The following is a 21,922-nucleotide window of genomic DNA, read 5'->3' on the forward strand; positions in this document are numbered from 1 at the left end:
ATGCCTGACCAATTATGAAGTGCAGACACAGTGCATTGGCACGGTTACCACACTGATCTCCTTGCAATTATAGATACTACTTTATAAATATAAATAGTCTCAAGGCATTTCATATGAATTCAGTAAAATGAAAAATGACTTTCAGCTGTGGAGGGAGATTTCAGGATTGGTGACGCAAGCTTTGTCTAAAAGTTTGAAGGAGCATCTGAAATGAGAAAGGTGGTTTCAGGAAGGAATGCCAAAACGTCAAAAAAAAGGGACCATATTGCCCTTGGTCTGAAGGCAGGAGAGTTCAGGAGGGAAGTGATGCCCTGCAAAGATGGGAAAATGCCTGATTCTACAGCAAGCAGGTAACTGATTGGTTGTCAGTAGGCTTTCTACCAGAATTGGTAGGCCAATCAGAGGCCAAGCCCTGTACTATGTCCAGTTCCTCACCCGTGTGCAGATCACAGGGTGACGAGGGCACAATCTGACAGCCTACCCACAACCATCAGAATGGTTGATTCTTTTTCATCTTGCCTAGAATTAAAATAATTGCAGCCCACGAAGAAACAGGCCTTTAAATAATTATCAATTAACCATTTAAGAGCGTCATTTGGCAGGCGAGCTGCCCACAACTTCATTTTGGGAAAACTAAAAATGTTGGAAACCACAGCGGGCTAGGCAGCATCCATGGACACAGAGAGAGAGAGAGAGAGAGAGCACTAACGTTCAGTCTAGATTACTCTGGTTCCAGCACCTGCAGTAACTTGCTCCTTCATTTGAGAAAAGGTGAGAAACTGGAAGCTTTGGCAGAGCCACCATCCCATCAAATTAAGTCCCTTTCACACTTCACACCCAGAGGATTCCACCCTTAGAAAAGAGGCGGCTGCCAATAGCGGAACAATGGGAGTGCAGAATGTGCAAGAGGCCAAAACTGCAGGAGCACAGAGCTCTCAGAGGGCTGAAGGATGTTGCAGAAATAGGAAGAGGATGAGTTATGAATAGCTCAAATTCACAGACGATACCAAACTAGGAATACCATCTGAAGAACAGCCTCTAAATTAAGTGTGACTAAACACACAAGTAGGAAGAATAATGGCAGATGAAACTTCAATGCCAACAGATTTCCAAGTACTACTTATAGGAAGAAAAAACTGGCAACATGCATACTGCATGAACGGTTGTGAAATTGGATAAAACTGAAAAGAGTTACCAGTATGTCAACAGACATGACACTTAATACATCCAATCATTATGAAGCAGAAAAATTCACATTAATCACACTTACATAGCTCTGCTTGCATTCTTAATATACTGTCATTTAAAAATGTGGGTCTCGACGGATTTGTGGAAATAGAGAGGGATTGCATGTGAAAATATTCACTAATTAGTCAATTAAATAGTCAATCATTAGGCATACAGAGGTGGCTCATACTTAAATGCCAGAGTAGCACCATGTTGCTTCACGTTCTCTATTACACTCACCTGATATCAGCTGCAGAGCTGGAGGGGAACTCCACATGAATGGCAGGCACTTCTCCAAGAGGCAGAAGGAAAAGGGAAATTTTGGCTGCCCCTCTTTCACTTGCTAGTAGAGCAGCAGCAGTGGCACTGATGGTGGCCAAGCAGTCAGCTGTCCAGCTGTAGTCTCAAAGCTCAGAAGATGTGCGGCAAACTCATCAAGTCCCACTCATTTTGGCCTCAGAATTTCACCGAATCTACTTTAATGCATCACTCTCCAAAAACTAAACACAGCTCCAAGTGTTTAATTGGTTTGGGATCAGTCTTAGTCTTTTAGACCAAATCCCAAAGTCAAAGTTTGCCTGAATGTTGGCAGCTGTGCATCAGATCTGTTGCAGAAGATAACAAGGCAAGTACATGCCTTCAAACTGACACATCTACCTCACTTTAATAGCGTAACTAAGCAATCGTCTTGTTACTGTTTTTGGCACCTTGTTGATTCAGGATGGCTGCCACATTTTACTATTTGACAACATAGTAATTGCATTTCTATAAAAAAATCATCGCATGAAAACTTTGGGACTTTGACATAAGACCTTTTGTACATTTTTTTTAATTTAACCCTTCATTAAAATTTGTAAAGATATCCTGACAAACATTATTGACCATATTTGAATCGTATCAATAACAGTACCCAAGGTCAAGCTTTGTGAAGGCAAAATGTTGGGAAAGCTTATATTTGGGTTGGAATAGCACGTAGGTTTTATATCATTTTGGGCACTTTATTCGGAATAAATAAGTGATTTTTGCAGGATTTCCCCTCCTTAAGTGAGTAACTCCCCGCACAAATTGTGGTCTCTAAGTTTATCTATTCACCTGTAGGCACTCACAGGCTTCCCTGCTAGGTCAATATCAAGATATACAAGAATTAGCGGAGTTAATGTGGTCTTAGCCGAGTAGGGGGAAAAGTTGCCCTTAACACTCAGGCATTCAACTAGTAATTGCTACATAAAACCATGCTGGCTAGCAAGGCTTTCCATCTAGACACAGTAACAACAAGTTTATACAGTAGCTTTATCGGGCAGCACAGTGGCTCAGTGGTTAGCACTGCTACCTCAGTGTTAGGGACCCAGGTTCAATTTCAGCCTCAGGTAACTGTCTGTGTGGAGTTTGCACATTCTCCCTGTGTTTGTCTGGGTGCTCTGGTTTTCTTCCACAGTTGAAAGATGTGTAGGTTAGGTGGATTGGCCATGCTAAATTGCCCATATAGTGTCCAGGCTAGGTGGTAATTACAAGGATAGGGTGGGTTGCCCTTCAGAGGGTTTGTGCAAACTTGATGGGCTGAATGGCCTTTGTCTGCACTGTAAGGATTCTATAATCTCCCAGTACTTCATAACTCAGTGCAATGGATCAGGAACTCTCCATTACACTGCTGTAAAAGAAATCATGAATGATAATTGACCTTTGAAATTCAGTTCTGACTTGCCCCTTCAGTAATTAAGTAGAACAGAGGAACTGGTGCATTGCTGTCAGGCTGATTTGCTTTCTGCACTTATGCCGAGCAGGTGACCATGCTTGTACATGTCTCCAAACAAGATAGCTACTCCCTTTGGACTTGCACTTTCCTCCTCTCCTTTCCCAAAGGAGCAGAAGGATGCCACAAGTGAGCCTTAACTCACACTTGCCTGCTTTCCACACACTTTCCAGAGGAGCCTTAGCTGTTTCTTCTCTCCCATGCCTGTTTGTAATACTAATGGCCCTGGCCTCTGGGAACAAAATCAACATGAGTTGACAGGCCACATGATCATGGGATGCTTTGCAGCTAACCCAGAATTCCCTTCAAGAGACAGTAAGAACGGCTGATGCTGGAGTCAGAGATAACACAGTGGGCCAGGCAGCATCAGAGAAGCAGGAAAGTTGACATTTCAGGTTGGGAACCTTCTTCAGAAATGGGTCTGAAGGGTCCTGACCCGAAACATCAACATTCCTGCTCCTCTGATGCTGCCTGGCCAGCTGTGTTCCTCCAGCTCCACACTGTGTTATCCCAGAATTCCCTTCAACTTGTCTATCAATACCTTCAGCTGTCTACATCCTAAACTCTGGATTTTCCTCCCTAAATCCAATAAGGTCCACAAAAAAAAGGGTTAAGACAAAAGCTTCTGGAGTTGCATATTAGCACGTATGGAGGACTGAGTAATGGACAGGAAGCAGACAGCAAGAATAAGTGAGGCATTTTCAAGTTGGCCGGTTATGACAAGTGGAATGCCATCAGGATCCACTTGTTCAGCCTTAGCTGTTTACAATTTATATTAATAACCTAGATGAAGAAAATGAGCTACATTTAATAAAAGTGATTCCTCAGGAGTACAGTAGTGCCTTGTGGAATCACATCCACTGAAAACTTAACTAGATGAAGATGGCACAACTGATTAACTGCCTTACAGAAATGCAGAATTTCACCTACCTGTGTTTCATTCAAAACTTTCAATTTCGATACATGATCCAGTGTGCCTTCAGAAATAATGTGTGGGGTTTCAGCTCCACACACACAAATAGAAAATTGCCTGGGTCTGAGAGAAATTAATTTGGCAACCAAGACATTCGTTCACTTAATGAAAATCACACGCTCCAGGGGCCTGTAAGTTGCACTGTGTCTTTAAGAATTCAGAGCACATTCTAATCATCTGAAATTGGAAATTGCTATTGACAGGCACGCTCTGACACACAACTAAATGACTAGCTCAGCAGCTTTCAAGACAGATGTAATTTTTTTTGTTTTTAATGTTAAATTAATTACCTTTGTGCTCTTACTGTATTCACTGGGTCAATAGTTCATAAGTCATTTCCCAGTTTCAAGGCGGATTTCTGTTGCTAGACAATGAAGTGCCACCGTACACACAAATTTGCAAATATATTTGCTTTCGGTCAGGACACGTCTGTCTTATTTTCTTTTCCAGACCAGTCACAGGCTCTTGAGTCTTCACAGTCTTAATGAACTGCTAAGATTGCCAAGCCATCCACGGATTGCACAGTTACTTGAACATGAGAGCTTTTTATTACTTAGCAAGCATAAATTGCTGACTGTAGGTTAACAATAATCTAGGCAGCCCTTTTCCAAGCCCAATGTGTGCCTTTGTGTACATGTACATGTACACACTCTCACAGGTAAGGTGTCAGCTTCGACCAGGGGGCCACTTGTACATCAGACAAATGTGGGTTCAAGGCCAAGGCAGGAACACATAATCCGAGCAAGCATTCCAGTGCACTTCTGACAGTGTGCTGTACTGTCAAATCTGTTGCTTTTAAACAGTAGGCCCTACCCAGAGGTTCAGGTGCGCATCAATTGTAAACAGCCCCATGGCCCCATTTGGAGATGTGATGCAAAGTTATCCTAATGTCCTGGAGAAATATTTACTTGCCAGCAAACAGGATGCACTGGGACAGGATGTGAGGGAGAAAGGCACAGATTCAAGGTTAGGGCAAGAGGAAAGCGAATCAGCAGAGGTAACTAAATAACGGTGTAAAATTTGACGACGAATAAGTCTGTAAGCTCTTTTCATTTGTTGCAAGGTTGATGAGATGGCTGTGCTTGAAATTTGACTGCTAACGTTCTGGAGCATGACTGCTCAAAGAAACACTGTAGATGGTATGTAATCCTGTTCTGATATGTTGTATTCAGCAATTCAGCAACACTCCTGACACAGCACCTTCCAAACCCACAAACTCTTCCATCTAGAAGGATGGAAGGCAGCCAATACTTGGGAACACCACCTCCTGCAAGTTCCCCTCCAAACCATTCACAGTCCTGACTTGGAAATGTGTCACTGTTCCTTCAGTGACACTGAGTCAAAATCCAGGAACTCCCTCCCCAATGATAATTGATATGCAGCATATGGACTGCAGAGATTCAAGAAGGCAGCTCACCACCACCTTCTCAAAGGCAACTAGGGATGGGCAACAAATGCTGACTTTGACACAGAGTTCACATGTGAAGAGCATTTTTTAAAGGCCCAACAGAGCTCAAATCCAGACAGTAGATTCCACAGCCAGCCAGGACAGGGATATACTGGTAACCAAACTTCCAGTGCCATGTGGTGTCTTTGCTTCAATGCAAAGCCTGGCTTGGCATCATCACCCCCAGATGTCTTGCAATAAACTGTCAGGTCCGCCCTACGATGTCACCACTGCAAACACTCTGGTCTGGTTTAGTGATTTCTCCTCAGACCGAGAAAGGGGCCAGCAGTGTGGACAAAGGATCTTCAATTTTTTCAATTCCTGATAAATGACTTGTTTGAGAAATTCAAAGGGGGAAGCACATCAATGTTGGAAGCAGCAGTCAAGAATTACAATGACTTCTTGAAAAACTGACTGGTTTAGAATGTGTTGGCCTACAAACCATGCTACAAACCAGCCCTAAATCTGACAGCACGGTTTCTGCAATCTGTATCTTAACTAAATCTCTATCGAGTGAGGTGTCTCTCAACAGGGACCCCAGGACAGTCACATTATCTGGGCACAGATGTTTAAAGTAGCCCTTCTTACAATGTCTTATGAAGACAGAGAATTAAAGACTGACTGCTCCTTCTCATAGCATCCCAAGGGAATGTCTGCTGGGAAGGATCCAGGGAACTGGATAATCAATCCAGCTGATTTGTATGGAAACTCCCAGAATACACCGAGATAAACTGCTCTCATCTAACTGTAGCCTTTGGTTGAGTAGAAATCCAGCCAAGAAAATCACCTGGAAAAGGATGTTTAAAAGGGAAAGCATTAAATGTGGGGAGACGAATGGAGCGAACTTAAGCTCTACACCCCTTCTTCAGTATGGCTCAGAGCAACAGCACCAGCAGAATCACATCCAGTGAATGTAATTACAAAACAGGAGGTCAAAGGCAGCTGCAAGAAATGCCAAAACAAAGGGACTGAGATAGTTTGAAAAAGGGGGTGAGGGGAAAACAAGAACAAGGAAGGAGGAAGTGTGGACATGAAGTTGTGTCACTGCCAAAAGGCCGAGAAAGGGGGCACGGTGGCTCAGTGGTTAGCACTGCAGCCTCACAGCGCCGGGGAACCAGGTTCGATTCCAGCCTCGGGCGACTGTCTGTGTGGAGTTTGCACGTTCTCCCCGTGTCTGCGTGGGTTTCCTCCGGGTGCTCCGGTTTCCTCCCACAGTCCAAAGATGTGCAGGGATAGGTGGATTGGCCATGCTAAATTACCTGTAGTGTTCAGGGGTGTGTGGGTTATAGGGGGATGGGTCTGGGTAGGATGCTGCAAGAGGCGGTGTGGACTTGTTGGGCCGAAGGGCCTGTTTCCACACAGTAGGGAATCTAATCTAAAAAAAAGGAGGTAGAGCAAAATACAGCAGGGGTTAAATAATAAACATAAATCACAAATGTGAGGGAGGGAGGGTTTGGAATACGGTACCCCTGTGTCCGAATAGCCTGGCAATACTCCCTGACTCGGCTTGTGTAAGAAGAACTGCAGCTTGAGTGAAGGTCCTGCTGATGTGTACTAAAATAAAGAACTGAGGATGCTCGAAATCTGAAACAAACAAAAACAGAAATTGCTGGAGAAACTCAGCAGGTGTGGCAGCATCAGCAGAGAGAGAAACAGAGTTAATGTTTTGAGTCTAGAACTAGAAGCAGCTAGGAAAAGGTAGCATTTATGCTGATGATGGGAGCTGGAGATGGGAAGTGATAGCATAGGTGGAGACAGAGCCCAGAGAAAGAGATATGAGGATCAACAGATAAAGGAATTGTTGATAGTAAGCCAGGGAAGAAGATAAACTAGATGGTGATAATAAGGACTATTGGGGCACCTTACAGCCTTCAGCACTTGACAGTGAGTTTAACAATTTGCAACTGACCAACCCCTTTCGCGTCTGTCGCCTACCCCACAACCCTGTCAATGCCATGAGTTGCTTTTCGCACATCCAACCCTTTTTCAGCCACTTATGGTCCCCGTTCTCACCTAAATCACCTTCTCCCCTGGCTTACTATCTACAACCCCTTTAACTGTCTGCCTTTTTTGCCTCTCTCTCCGGGTTCCACCTCCACCTCTCCTCTCGCTCCTTTCCACCATCACTCCCCACTCCATCCCCTCCCCAACCAGGGGTAAATATCTCCGGCTCCTCGCTGCTGTCAGTTCTGACGAAGGACCACGAGGCTCAAAACCCACACACCCCCGCCCCGCCCCACAGATGTTGTCTGACCTGCTGACTTTCTCCAGCATTCTCCAGCTTTGTAATGCTCACGCATTCCGACCTCTACTTCAGCAAAAGCCCCACCTTCTGGGAAGCAAAATATGAAAAGGGAGGGGGTGGTTATATTTTTAAAAAACAACAAAAACAGGGACAGCATCGGAAATAAAAATTAGTCAACCGAAATGACATGAGATGGAAAGAGGGAGTAAATAAGGAAACGTTTATCAGCTGGATAAAATGATTCAGAATGCACACCCTACATTCTTAAATGATATATAATTGGACGCCGCGCAGTCTAACTGTCCCCGGGATATTTTTTGCAGTGTTTCCCTAACGGGAAGCTAATAACGTGAGGGACACATGTTCCTGGACTCAGTCAAAAATAAACAAGCCAGGCAATCTTCAAATAACTCTGCCCGGTCATCAGCTATCGGAATGAGCGCAGTATTACCAAAAAAGGTCAGCACAGCCCCATTCATTTGCCAGCATATTAATGGCACCAGCGGGGTACCAGTGGTTTCTAGCCGAAGAGTGTTAATGTCCTGTGCACTCCTGCTATCGCCCCTGCTTTGCTTGAAGCCACTTTACAGTGTGTTTGGGAGTATCCTTGAGTGTCTCCTGCAGGCTCTCCCTCTGGTTAATGACTACCTCCCGTTTCTGCGAGCAGGCGGAGACTGGCAGTGTTTGCAAGCAGATGCATACTCTATACTCTGGGCGTGTGCTCATTACTGATGGATATTCACGTTACCATTCACGATTGAGTCCGTTTTGTACCACCACCGGAGATTATTTTCTATTTGCCTTCAAACATTAATCCATGCACCGTAGCAGTTAAATGTGTGCTTTCTTTCCAATTGACCCCCCAGCCCCACATCCACATAGATATTTTCCCACAGACCTCGACGAACTAGGAGGTTGTCCTCTCTTCCTAAAGAAAGTGCCAGCTACCCAGCTGTCCTTTCCAAATGGCCACCAGAAATGATGAGCTATTAATGAATACTGGAAACTAATGATGGGTTTTATGTTTCAGAGATAGTAGGAACTGCAGATGCTGGAGAATCTATGAAAACAAGGTGTCGAACTGGATGAACACAGCAGGCCAAGCAGCATCAGAGGGCCAGGAAGGCTGACGTTCAGGGCCTAGACCTTTCTGAAGGGTCTAGGCCCGAAACATCAGCCTTCCTGCTCCTCTGATGCTGCTTGGCCTGCTGTGTTCATCCAGCTCTACACCTTGTTATCTCGTGTTTTATGTTGCTTGTTTCTGAGAAACACATTGATCGCCCCAAGATTTCTCACACCACCTGAATTCATCACCCATAAAATATTATCCATTTTCTAGGCTACAGCATAAGCTTGCTAATGAACCATGTCAGAACATGCTCACGGGGCTGAATGGCCTCTTCCTGTTCATATTGCATTGGCTCCCACTCCACCACGTTAGAAAATGTAAAACTGACCAGGACAAAAATCCAGAGGGAGAAAGTAGAGGAGGAGAGAAAGCTAGCTAGCATTATTAAAACTTACAGTAAGAGTTTAAATAAGAAATGAATAACTGAAGTGAGTGCAAATTCTTTGAGAGTGTGTCCGGGGAGCTAATTATGGAAAGCCAGAAGACAACAGAGATGTTGCACACAGGTATTTTATTTTTGTCTTCACTGTAGAAGACTTTCTGAAGATGATTGAAAATGAAGAGGTGAAAGGAAAGGAGGAACTTAATACAATCAGCACCACCAAAGATAAAGTGCTGAGTAAAATATCTGGCCTAAAGGCTGATATGACCCCAGGCCTGAATCTCAGAACCTTCAAAGAAATGACTGCAGAGATGGTACAGGCATTGGCTATAACCTTTTAAAATTTCCTTCGAGTCTGAAATAGCCCCAGCAGATTAGAAAATAGAAATTGTAACATCCTTATTCAAGAAAAGAGGGAGACAGAAAGCAGGAAATTGTAGGCCAGTTAGCCTAACATCTGCAGTCATAGACATAGAGTCATAAAGTCATACAGCATGGAAACAGACCCTTCAATTCAACTAGCTCACATGTCCTCAAAGCAAACTAATCCAACTTGCCTGCATTTAGCCCACATCCCTCCAAACCTTTCCTATCCATGTACTTATCCAAATGTCTTTTAAATCTTGTAACTGTACCCACATCCACCACTTCCTCTGGAAGTTCATTTCACACATATAACATACTCTAAAATCTTTGCCCCTCATGTCCTTTTTAAATCTTTCTCCTCTCACTTTAAAGAACATAGAACAGGTATGCCCTCTTGTTTTGAACTCCCCCACCCTAGGGAAAAGCCCCTTACTATTCACCGTATCAATGCCCCTCATGATTTTATAAACCTCAATAAGGTCACCCCTCAATCTCCTGTGCTCCAGTGAAAAACGTCCCAGTCTATTTTTATAATGTAAACCCTCCATTCCTGGCAACATCCTGGTAAATCATTTCTGAACCCTCTCCAATGCAATAATATCCTTCCTGTAGCATGGTGACCAGAACTGCACACAGTACTCCAGAACAGCCAACACCAGCATTCTGTACAACCTCAACGTAATTTGCTGGAATCTATTATTAAGGGCATTATAACTGAAAACTTAGCAAGTCATTATGCAGTCAGGCAAAGTCAACACAGTTTTGTGAAAAAGATTTGTTTTGAACAAATTTATTAAAGTTCTCTGGAAGAAAAGACAAGCATAAAGGGAAAGTATAAGGACAGCACGGTGGCTCAGTGGTTAGCACTGCTGCCTCATGGTGCCAGCGACGTGGGTTCGATTCCAGCTTCAGGTGATTGTCTGTGTAGAGTTTTCACGTTCTCCTCGTGTCTGCAATGGGTTTCCTCCCACAGTCCAAAGGTGTGCAGGTTAGATGGATTGGCCATGCTATAGTGTCCAGGGGTGTGTAAGTTAGGTGGCTTAGCCATGGGAAATGCTAGGGTTATATGGATGGGGTACAGGATCAGTCTGGATAGGATGCTCTTTGCAGAGTTGTTGTGGACTTGTTGGGCTGAATGGCTTATTTCCACACTGTAGGAACTCTATGGATAGATTGCAGAACTCTGTCGCATAGGGGGAATCCTGTAGTTTTGATAAATGAATCACACGAGCTTCGTGTGCATGTACAAGTGTTTGGAAACTAATTAAATTGTTGACATTTACTGTAAGACGAACAGAATATAGGAATGCTTTACTACTGTTCACTGTTCAGGGCCTTGGTGAGACCACATCTGCGGAACTGGGTACAGTTTTAGTTTCCTTATTTGTAAAAGGATATAACTGCAGTAGAAAAGCAGTTCAGAGAAGGTTCACTTCTTTCATTTCCGGGATGCAGGGTGTATTTTATGAGGGAAGCTTGGTCAGGCTGGCCCTATACGCACCTCTCACAACAATGAGAGGTGATCTTACCAAAATACATAAGATCCTGAGGGGACTTGATAGGGTGGATATTGGGGAGGTGGTTCCTCTTGTGCGAGAGGCTAGAACTTAGGGAATACAGTTTAAGAATAAGACATTTCCTTTTTATTAAAAAGGCGTTTTTTTTTCTCACAGAGGTTTGTTAGTCTGTGGAATTCTCTTCCCAGAGAGAGGCTTGTGTCATTACATTTATTCAATGCTGAGTTAGACTGTTGATATACAAAAGGTGTCAAAGGTTGTGGGGCAGGGGGGCAGACCAGAAAATAGAGTTGAGACAACACCAGTTGGCCATGGTCTCATTGACTGGCAGAGGGTTGAACAGCCTACTCCTGCTCCTAAGTTCTACGTTCCTGTTTTTGTTAAATCTTCCACATTGGCTCATTGGTTAGCATTGCTGCCTCAAAGGGACAGGGACCTGGATTCAAATCCCCCCTCAGGGAAGTCTGTGTGGAGTATGCACATTCTCCCCATTGCCGTGTGGGTTTCCTCCCACAGTCCAAAGATGTGCAGGCTAGGTGGATTGGTCATGTTAAGTTGCTCATAGTGTCCAGGGATAGATTGAAAATGCAGGATTACAGGGGTAGGGTAGGGGGGTGGGTCTCGGCGGGATGCTCTTCGCGAGGTTGGTGTAGGCTTGGAGACAGTAAGGACTGCAGATGCTGTAAGCCAGAGTCAATAGATATGAAGCTGGAAAAACACAGCAGGTCAGACAGCATCCAAGGAGCAGGAATGTCACTGTTCCAGGCCAAAACCTTTCAACAGGAGTCCTGATGAAGAGTTTCAGCTTGAAATGTTGACTTTCAAGCTCCTCAGACAGTTTGACCTGCTGTGCTTTTCCAGCTTCACATCCATTGACATTGGTGTGTGGGCTTAATGGGGCAAATGGCCTGCTTCCACCCTGCACGGATTCTATGATTCCAGTTCTACGACTGTCAAACAACAATGCATTCTTCTAACTCTGTCTCTTTTGTATTCCTCACGGCTTTCACCCATTATTGGCAGCTGTGCTGTATGATTTTTGGCCAGTTCTGATGTATGAGAAAGACAGAAGCCGTTGCATAATGTTCCCACCCAGGATCAAATTGGGGACCTTTCACATGTGAGGCAAACATGATAACCAGTACACTATGGAAACTCTGTGCCTTCAGCTGTATGAGCAGTAAGCTCTAGGATTTTTGTATATCCTTTCAAGCATCATGGGCATCACAGGCAAGCCCAGCATTTATTGCCTGCCCCAACAGCCCTTGAGCTGAGTGCCTTGGAGACCATTCTAGAGGGCAGTTAAGAGCCAACCAATTGCTGGAGTCACATGTAGGTCAGACCAGGTAAGGTGGGCAGATGTCCTTCCCTAAAAGACATCAGGGAACCAGACAGGTTTAAGATCCAGCTTTTATTCATTGGATTTAAATTCTGCCAGGGCGGGATTTGAACCCAAGACCCCAGAGCATTAGCCTAAGCCTCTGGATTACTCATCCCATGATGTTATCACTGTGCCGCCATCCCCAAAAACTGCTCCTTTGCTCTCATGAAAGAACCTACTGAATACCCACTTCCCCAACTTTATATCTTCTGTTTGTTTCAGCATTAATTTTAAAATCAAATTCCAATCCTGTGTGGTTACTCGGGCTATTTTACTGCATTATTGTCCATTAACAAGACCACTTCTGTAACATCACCTGTCTCCGCCCGTTTTCAGCCCCTCTGCTGCTGAAATACTCATCCATGCTGCCTTTGTTCTCTCCAATCTCAACTAATCAACTGCTCCCATGTCTGGCTTCTCTTCTCACTCTTCGTCTTCTTTAAAGTTGAGCTCATCGGAAACTCTGATGTCTATATTCTAGCTCACAGTGTATCTGCTTTCACTTTTACATTTGCTGGCCTACATTGCCACCTGATCAGACAATGTCTTTTTCTTATCATTTCTATTCTGGCTGTGGAAGCCTTCTATGTCCCTCTCTTTATTATCTGCTTCAACCCTACAACTCTCCAAATTTGGCCTCTTGCTCATCCCCAATGTTCCATCACTCCACCACTGGCAATTGTGCTTTCAGTGATCCAGGCCCTAAATGTTGGAATTCTTCCTAACCCCTCAAAAAAACTCCACCACTTTCCCTTCAGCATTTTTAACCAACCTATTCAGAGAGGATATGACACACCTCTGGAGCAAGAAGGACTTGAATCCACACCGCCCGGCTCAGAAGTAGGAGCACTACCATGGTGCCACAACAATCTTCCTTTCAAACCTCCCTCACCGGCCCTAACTGCCTCTTATGTGGTTCAGCATCAAATTTTGTTCGATTAACACTGCAGGGAAGTGTCTGGGAATATTTTACTGTAACCAGAGGTGTTATGTAAATGCAAGTTGCTAATGTAAAAGTTCCGGTGTTGAGATTTTGATTTCAGAAGTTGAAGTCTAGGTGGTCAACGTGGGGGTTTGTGTCCCCCCCCCCCCCCCATGAAATGGCTGCAGTATTTGATTGACAATAAATAAATAGTGAAAGGCATCCTACTGCGTCCCACTCAGTCAACCGGGGTTTGGAGCAACCTCAGCCACTGGCTTTGCTGGCTAGTTGTGGAATTGTGTGGCTGCTCTGTGTGTGTGTGTGTGTGTGTGTCAAGCACGTCTTAAATAATTCATGAGCCGGTCCCACCAAAACGCCCAGATTTCGGGAGCATGAAGCGAATCGGGTAGGAGGACTGAAGGCAGTCAATGGGCCAGACAGCCCGTCCATCACTGCACCGACCTTTTAACGCGGATAAAGCAGTGCTTTGTCCACTTCATTCAATCTGTAAGATCCCACGCACCCATACATCAAATGCAATGAATAAATCACCTTCTGAGTATTGTGCGCTGCCCAACTCCAACTTTAACGTTGCTGTAAATTACTAAACACCATATCTCCTTCTGGCACTTTGCAACTCTTACAATTATATGCACAAAATATCCATTGGGCTAATATATTGCATACATTAAAAGTCAACATACGAGAGTGACTTTTCATTCTGAACGCCAGAAACCTTGCGACGTGTGCCACAAAGAGTTAAGGATACTGTACAAAATGAGTTGGACGTGCCCAGCAGTGCAAGCATTGCCTTTTTTGGATAGTAGCAAAGAGATACATTTTTTGAATTCAGAAGAAAGTTGACATTGAGACAAATAAGAGTGGCTGACAAATATTCCAACCATTCATCTGGCTCTGCAGAGGTGTCTCCTGTAAATATTATACATTTCTGGCTTTAAATATTCTCCCTAGTAATACAATAAACAACGGTTAGTCAATCTGCAGTTTTCCTTTTGCCTGAATCTGCAGCAGGAGACACCGGCGCGGATAACAAACGCGGCAAAGTCAGTGTATTTGCAACTCACCAGCTCTGTGCGTCCGGGCTCGTCTGCTTGTGTAAGGCCACAGAAAATCCAAACAAACTACCTCTTTCTCCCTCCTTCGTGATCGTGTTGGTTGTCTCCAGATTAAAAGCCGAGCTCCGGGTTGCCAAGAGCAGACAACACACGCACAGGAGAGGTGACATTTCTGAAAGCATGCCTCCGATGCCGCAGAAGCGGTTTCCCAGCCTGACAGAAAGGAACTGACTGAAGCTCTGTGCGACCTCGTGTTTACAGGAGGCGAAATACACCGCTACCACTTTATTGAACACTGCAAGTGTTAGTGAAACACTCCCTCTTCTCTCTCTCGCAAACACACAAGTCTCTCCCAGAAGGCAGAGCCTTCCATTAACCCTTTCAAACCTCACTACATTATTTTAGACTTTAAAGCCCACGAACAGACATGCTTACCAAATAAACACCCACTATTACGCAAGGTAATTATAATAAACTATTAGGGCACGAATCCCTATTTATAACACACTGAGCTCTAGAAAATGGAAATGCCTTAAGCTACTGCTGCTGTTGTGTATGATGCACAGCGTGCGTAATAGAACAGTATGAAGTACTTGTATTTATTGACAGATTAAAAATAAATAGTTTCCTACACAGTTATTTAAGCGTTGAAATTTCAGAGGGAACAGGACTTCACTCGAATCTGGACCACCCAGTGCGGAATCAATGATATAGCGAAGTTCGCCTGCTTTGAAAAAAATGAATGAATGTCCTGGTGTTAATTTCAATCTGTGACCTTTGCAACAACGATGCGGTTCTTTTAAAAGGAAAGTGGACAATTGGCCTCAAATCAGGATCACTCGACAAATCCAGACCTTGGCGACATGGTGAAGGCTCTTATACACGTGTTAAAATTCAATCGCTGCTTTGTGTTTGGTGAGCTGATCTTAGTGGAGGTAGTAATTGGGAACTACGATTGTCCTGGCCACCCTTCTCCTAAATTAATAGGGTTAAAAGCAACCAGGGTTCCTGTCCCTGAACACATATCAGTGACCTCTGCTGGGAAGTGCGTGTGTGTGGTTACGACTGGAGACAGCTGTTATGCTGTCCTCACTATTGAAGGATTCAAAAAAAATCTTTAGGTAAACAGTTGAAGAAGCTCTACACTTTGTGAGGTTGTTACCAAAGAGCAAGGAGATTCAGGAGAGGCAGGGGTGGTTGAGTGAAATAGGAATGGTGTCCAGATTCCAGCAATTTCAATTTAAATACAGCATTTTGTATCAGGCTAAATATCAGAATTAGGCTGAAAAGATTGTTCAGTAATTTGTATTTTGTTAAAACCCTTACATTTGCCTTCCTCAACCTCAGGAAGTCTCAACGCAAACACAACTAAGGTTTTTTGCTGTTATGTAACAAGGTCCCACAATCAGCAACATGACAATGACAAAAACATCTGCTCTATGGGTTCAGAGATCAATATTGGCCAAATACACTGAAGAGAACAGCTCTCCTGCTCTTATTTAAAACAGTGCAAGGTAGTACTTCTGTATAATGTCTCCAGAAAAAGGCGACACCTACAGCAATGTAGAACTGGGAGAACACGACCCTGTGTCAGCCAGGTCTTTACATTTAAATCTCTGGAGTGGGGTTTGAGCCCACAGTCTTCCAATTCAGAAGCAAGAGCGCTGCCCATTGAAGCACAGTGAGTAATTACAGAAAGTTTTCAGGACTTCTCAATACAACTTGCAAAATGTCTAATTTATCTCCTAAACTGGAAAACAACTGAAACAAGAGACCAACTTATTCCCTAAAAGAAGCATTAGTTTCTTTTGCCAGTGGCAGATATTGTGGCAATGATCAATGAAGAGAACATACTGAGTTGCTGATGCATGATGAAAACTACACCAAATGGTTAACGATTCTGATAGAAGATCCCTTGATGGCCTAGTTGGAAAAAGCGCACCTCCCAGTAGCATGGAGATCTGCAGACAAAGTGCTGGCTCAGTCATTGATCAATGGCAATTCAATTGGTCACAACTGGATCTAGTATGTCTGAGCCAAAAAAGAGGGAATCTCTGCAATTCCTGATGGTCAGGCACTTGAGAGTGTAAGGTGTTCTCAAGAACACCATCAACATCAAGCTAGGTACCTTGTTCAAAAACTGATTGAGCCTTATAACTCGGAAGTATAATATTTAACCCAAGACTGCATGGAGTCTGCTCTGCCACATAGTTACCCTACGATGTAGGAGCATAAGGCCATTCAGCCCATTGAGTATGTTTCATCATTCATTGAGACCATGGCTGATCTAATAGTCCTCAACTCCACTTTCTTCCCTTTTCCTCCATAACCTTTGATTCTGATTAAAAATCTGTTTATCTCAACCTTGAATATACTTAATGATGCAGCCTTGACAGCCCTCTGTAGTAAAGAATTCCACAGATTCACTCCCAGAAGAAATTCCCCCTCATTTGCTTGAAATGTACGAGCCCTTATTTTGAGATTTTGCTTCTGGTTCTAGACTCTCCCACATGGAGAAATGACTTTTTTTGCATCGACTCTGTCAAGTCCCCTAGGAATCTTAAACATTTCAATGTGGTTGCCTCTCATTCTTCTTAATTCTGATGAGTACAACTTACTCAACTTCACCTCATAAGCCAGATCTTCCATAGCTGGTATCAGCCTAATAAACAAACAAACATTCTCTGAATTGCCTCCCACAATGCCAGTGCATCTTTCCTTTAATAAGGATAAGGACTGCCAAATCCCTCTGTTCTGTAGCTTTCTGAGTTTTTCTCTGCTAAAATCATATACAGCAACACTCCTGCATTCTTCCTGCCAAAGTGCATAATCTTACATTTTCCCACTTTTATTATATCTGCCAAGTTTTTGCCACTCACTTAACCTGTCGATATCCCTCTACAGACTCTTTCTGTCATGTTCACTACTTGCCTTCCCACCTATGATTCTGACAGTTGTATTTGTTAGCGAGTTTTGAGAAGATTTGTAGCTCAGGTTGAGGTTCTGGATGTGAGTTTGCTCGCTGAGCTGGAAGGTTCGTTTTCAGATGTTTCGTCACTTTTTTTTAAATTTGAAAAAAATATACTTTTTTCATAAGATGTACAAAAAATAAAACATATTTATACACCTACCCAGTCATGCAAGCCGCTCCGGGTTACCCAGGGGGTACATACACCAACTAAAGGAAAAAAAACAAAGAAGAAAAAAAAACAAAGCAAAGAAAATACCCTGGCAGTCGTCACCCCGCACAGTCCCAGTTGGCCCCCTGACCAGTTGGGGAAGGCGCCAGCTGGGCCCAGTTACCAGATAGGGTTCTTTTTCCTATTCTGGACGAGGGGTTTCATACCGTGGTCTTTCCCCACCGCGCCTTGGCGGCGGCTGCCCCAAGCTTTAGCGCGTCCCTCAGCACGTAGTCCTGGACCTTGGAGTGCGCCAGTCTGCAACAATCGGTCGGGGTCAGTTCTTTCAGCTGGCAAACCAGCAAGTTGTGGGCAGACCAAAGAACGTCTTTCACCGCATTGATGGTCCTCCAGGCGCAGTTGATGTTGGTCTTGGTGTGCGTCCCGGGAAACAGCCCATAGAGCACGGAGTCCCGCGTCACGGAGCTGCTCGGGATGAACCTCGACAAATAACACTGCATCCCCCTCCAGACCTCCTGCGCATAGGCACACTCCAGAAGGAGGTGATAGACAGTCTCGTCCCCCCCGCAGCCACCTCGAGGGCAGCGTGCAGTGGCGCAGAGATTCCGGGCATGCATAAAGGATCTCACTGGCAGAGCCCCTCTCACCACCAGCCAAGCAATGTCCTTGTGCTTGTTTGAAAGTTCTGGCAATGAGGCATTCTGCCAAACGACTTTGGCAGTCTGCGTGGGGAGCCACACCACGGGATCCACCCTTTCCTTTTCCCGAAGGGTCTCGAGGATACTACATGCTGACAACTGCCTGATAGCCTTGTGGTCAAAGGTGTTTCCTTTCAAAAATTTCTCCACGAAGGACAGGTGGTACAGAACGGTCCAACTACTCGGAGCGTTCCGCGGCAATGAGGCCAGGCCCATCCTTCGCAACACCGGGGACAGGTAGAACCTCAGTAAGTAGTGACACTTGGTGTTTGCATACTGAGGATCTACGCACAGCTTGATGCAGCCGCACACAAAGGTAGCCATCAGGGCGAGGGTGGCGTTCGGTACGCCCTTTCCCCCATTTTCCAGGTCTTTGTACATGGTGTCCCTGCGGACCCGGTCCATCGTCAACCCCCAAATGAAGTGGAAGATGGCCCGGGTGACCGCAGCGGCGCAGGTCCAGGGAATAGGCCAGGTCTGCGCCACATACAACAGTACCGAAAGCCGCTCACACCTGACAACCAGGTTCTTACCCGCGATGGAGAGGGACCGGAGCGTCCACCTGCCCAGCTTCTGCTTCAATTTGGTGATACACTCCTCCCAAGTCTTAGTGCACGCCCCAGCTCCACCAAACCAAACACCCAGCACCTTCAGGTAGTCTGTCCTGACGGTGAAGGGGATGAAGGAGCGGTCGTCTCAGTTCCCGAAGAACATGACCTCACTCTTAACCCTATTGACTTTGGCACCCGAGGCCAGTTCAAACTGGCCGCAGGTGTCCAACAGCCTACTCACCGACCGACGATCGGTGCAGAAGACGGCGACATCGTCCATGTACAGGGAGGTTTTGACCTGAAGGCCTCCGCTGCCTGGGATAGTCACACCTTTCAGGCTCACGTCCTTCCTGAAGAACGTGGCGAAGGGCTCCACACAGCACACGAACAAGGCAGGAGAGAGCGGGCAGCCCTGCCTGACTCCAGATCTGACGGGAAAACTGTCTGATTCCCACCCGTTGATCGAGACTGCACTAACGATGTTGGTGTAGAGCAGCCGGATCCAATTGCGGATGCCCTCCCCGAACCCCAATTTGGAGAGGACGTCCCTCATGTAAGCATGAGAGACCCTGGCGAAGGCCTTCTCCTGGTCCAGGCTGACAAGGCAGGTGTCCACCCGCCCGTCCTGTACATAGGCGATTGTATCCCTGATGAGCGCGAGGCTCTCAGCGATCTTCCTGCCCAGCACAGCACAGGTTTGGTCAGGGTGAATCACTGACTCCAGGACAGACCTGACCCGGTAGGCTATGACCTTGGCCAGGATTTTGTAGTCCACGTTTAATAGTGAAATGGGACGCCAATTCTTAATTTCTTCCCTCTCCCCCTTCCTCTTGTAAATGACGGTGATGATGCCTTTCCTCATGGACTTGCACATTTCCCCTGCCCAAAGCGCACTATCGTACACCTCCAGCAGGTCCTGGCCGACCAGGTCCCACAGAGCAGAATACAGCTCGACCGGTAAGCCGTCGCTCCCGGGCGTCCTATTCCTCTCCAAGGACTTGAGGGCTCTGGTCAGCTCGTCCAGGGATATCGGCCAGTCCAGCCACTCCCTCGTGCCGTCATCTAAGACCTCCGTGATAGACGACAGGAACGACTCGGAGGCCGTGCTGTCCGTGGGCTTCGTGTCGTACAGTCCGGCATAGAAGGATCTGCTGATCCTCAAAATGTCGGGCCGAGACGACGTCACCGAGCCGTCGTCCTCCTTCAGTCGGCTAAGCACAGAGCTCTCTTTGTGCACCTTCTGAAAGAAGAAACGCGAGCACGTCTCGTCCTGCTCCACGGAGCGGACCCTGGACGGGAAGATTATCCTGGAGGCCTCCGCGGCGAAGAGCGAGGCTTGCTGGCCCCTCACCTCACGGAGGTCCTCCGTGACATCGACACCCATCAACTGCAGAAAGAGTAGGTTCTGCACCCTTTTCTGGAGTCGCGACAGCTTTCCCCACCTCTCTCTCGCCTTCCGAACACCCTTGAGGATAAAGAACCTCTTGATGTTCTCCTTCACCGTCTCCCACCAGTCGCCCGGAGACTCAAAGAGGGGTTTCACGGTTCTCCAACTGCCGTACTCCCTCTTAAGCTCCTCGACGTTCTCTGGGGTCAACAGAGTCGTGTTGAGCTTCCACGTCCCCTTGCCGGCTGGCTGGTCGTCCTGTAAGTGACAATCGGCCAGCAGGAGGCAGTGGTCAGAGAAGAACACCGGCTCGACGCCGGTGGACCTGACCCGGAACGCCCGTGACACAAACAGGAAGTCTATTTTTGAGCGAATAGACCCGTCTGGCCGCGACCAGGTGTACCTCCGCTGCACTCCATCTGCAGGGGCGCTGAAGACATCAAGCAGCTTGGCGTCCTTCATCGTGCCCATCAGGAATCTGGACGTGACGTCCAGTTGACTCCCCCCACCCGCTGTCCCCACGCCGGATCTTCCATCTGCATCGATGATGGAGTTGAAGTCTCCGCCTAGGATGACCAGCCTGGACGTAGCCAGCAGGGGTGGAAGACGCTGCAGGACGGCCAACCGCTCACTCTGTACTGCTGGGGCGTTGATCAGCCTCAGGGGAGCGTTCCTGTAGGTGACGTCAGCCACTAGGAGGCGCCTCCCCCCACCTCCTGAACTTGAGAGATGGTGAAGTTGCACCCCCACAGCAGAATAGCCAGGCCCGAGGAGCGACAGTTGTTACCCCCCAACCAGATCGAAGGCCCACAGGTCCAGGCGCCGGACCATTTCCCCTACCTGCCGAGGTGCGGTATCCCGCACTCCTGCAGAAACAGGAGGTCCGCCTTGACGGTGGTCAGGTAGGCCAACGTGGACACACATCTTGCGGTTGACTTGACGCTGCGCACATTAATGCTCGCAACTCGTACCCCCATTGTGGGCAGTGACCGCAGTACCCTTCCCAAGTCCAAGGTCCAGCCCCTCTATCTGTCCCTTCATGCCCATTGCTCGGGCTAACTGCTGGACGCTCTCCGGGCTCAGGAAACCGTCCGTGCTGCCTTGCGGGTGGCATCCCCCCGTCGGGGATACGGAGGAGGAGAGTCCGGCTCTGGGTCAGGCTGGGGACGCGCTGTTTCCTCCTTCCCACCTGGAAGTTCCGGGGGGCCCTCCAGTGCCCCAGCGGCACGTGACTGGGTGTCGGAGGGAGCCTCAGGACGCCTCCCATCACCTGGAAGCGTGGTGCTGCTTTCCTTCTCCCTCGAGTTCTTTAACTTCTGCTTTGGGCGGGCCCTCTCCGAATCTCCCTCGTCAGAGGAGCTCTTATAGCCCCCCCCCGTAGCTGCCTCTTCCCGCCTGATGATTGCGGTTCCTGGGCCCGCCGACACACCTTCCTCCTCGCTTTCCAGACCGTAGTCCACTCCCCTGGAGCGCCTGTCGCCACCTCCATTGACTCCAGGTTGTCGGGGGGGAGCGGAGCCTGCAGGGGCACTTTGCTGGCCTCAGGCCCATCCTGCGGGGCTGGGCCCTCCTGCACGGCCTGGCCCTCCTGCACATTAGTGGGGTCCTTGCAGGGCCCTGGTGCCTTCCTCTCCTCCGGGGGTCTGGCCCCGCATTGCCCCTGTGGGCGACCTGGGTGTAGGTGGTTGCCCGCTGCGGGCATGCCCTATAGAGGTGGCCCGCTTCCCCGCA

The 21,922-nt window shown here is 46.8% G+C and overlaps 1 protein-coding gene across 4 annotated transcripts in view; it reads right to left on the reverse strand.

The window, feature by feature from the left end:
* LOC125448209 (integrin alpha-7-like) overlaps positions 1 to 14,777 on the reverse strand; it is a 184,049-nt gene extending 169,272 nt beyond the window's left edge. For 3 of the 4 annotated variants that reach the window (XM_059643436.1, XM_059643435.1, XM_059643437.1), the window contains exon 1: positions 14,425 to 14,777. In XM_059643436.1, the coding sequence (XP_059499419.1) occupies positions 14,425 to 14,597 (173 nt within the window). In that variant the 5' untranslated portion in view covers positions 14,598 to 14,777. Of the gene's footprint in view, positions 1 to 7,651; positions 7,730 to 14,424 lie in introns of all 4 variants that reach the window. The other variant, XM_059643438.1, reaches the window with a different exon arrangement.
* Positions 14,778 to 21,922: the final 7,145 nt, after the last annotated feature.

The sequence above is a fragment of the Stegostoma tigrinum genome, chromosome X (assembly GCF_030684315.1).
Source record: "Stegostoma tigrinum isolate sSteTig4 chromosome X, sSteTig4.hap1, whole genome shotgun sequence".
In the NCBI taxonomy this organism is placed as follows: Eukaryota; Metazoa; Chordata; class Chondrichthyes; order Orectolobiformes; family Stegostomatidae; genus Stegostoma; species Stegostoma tigrinum.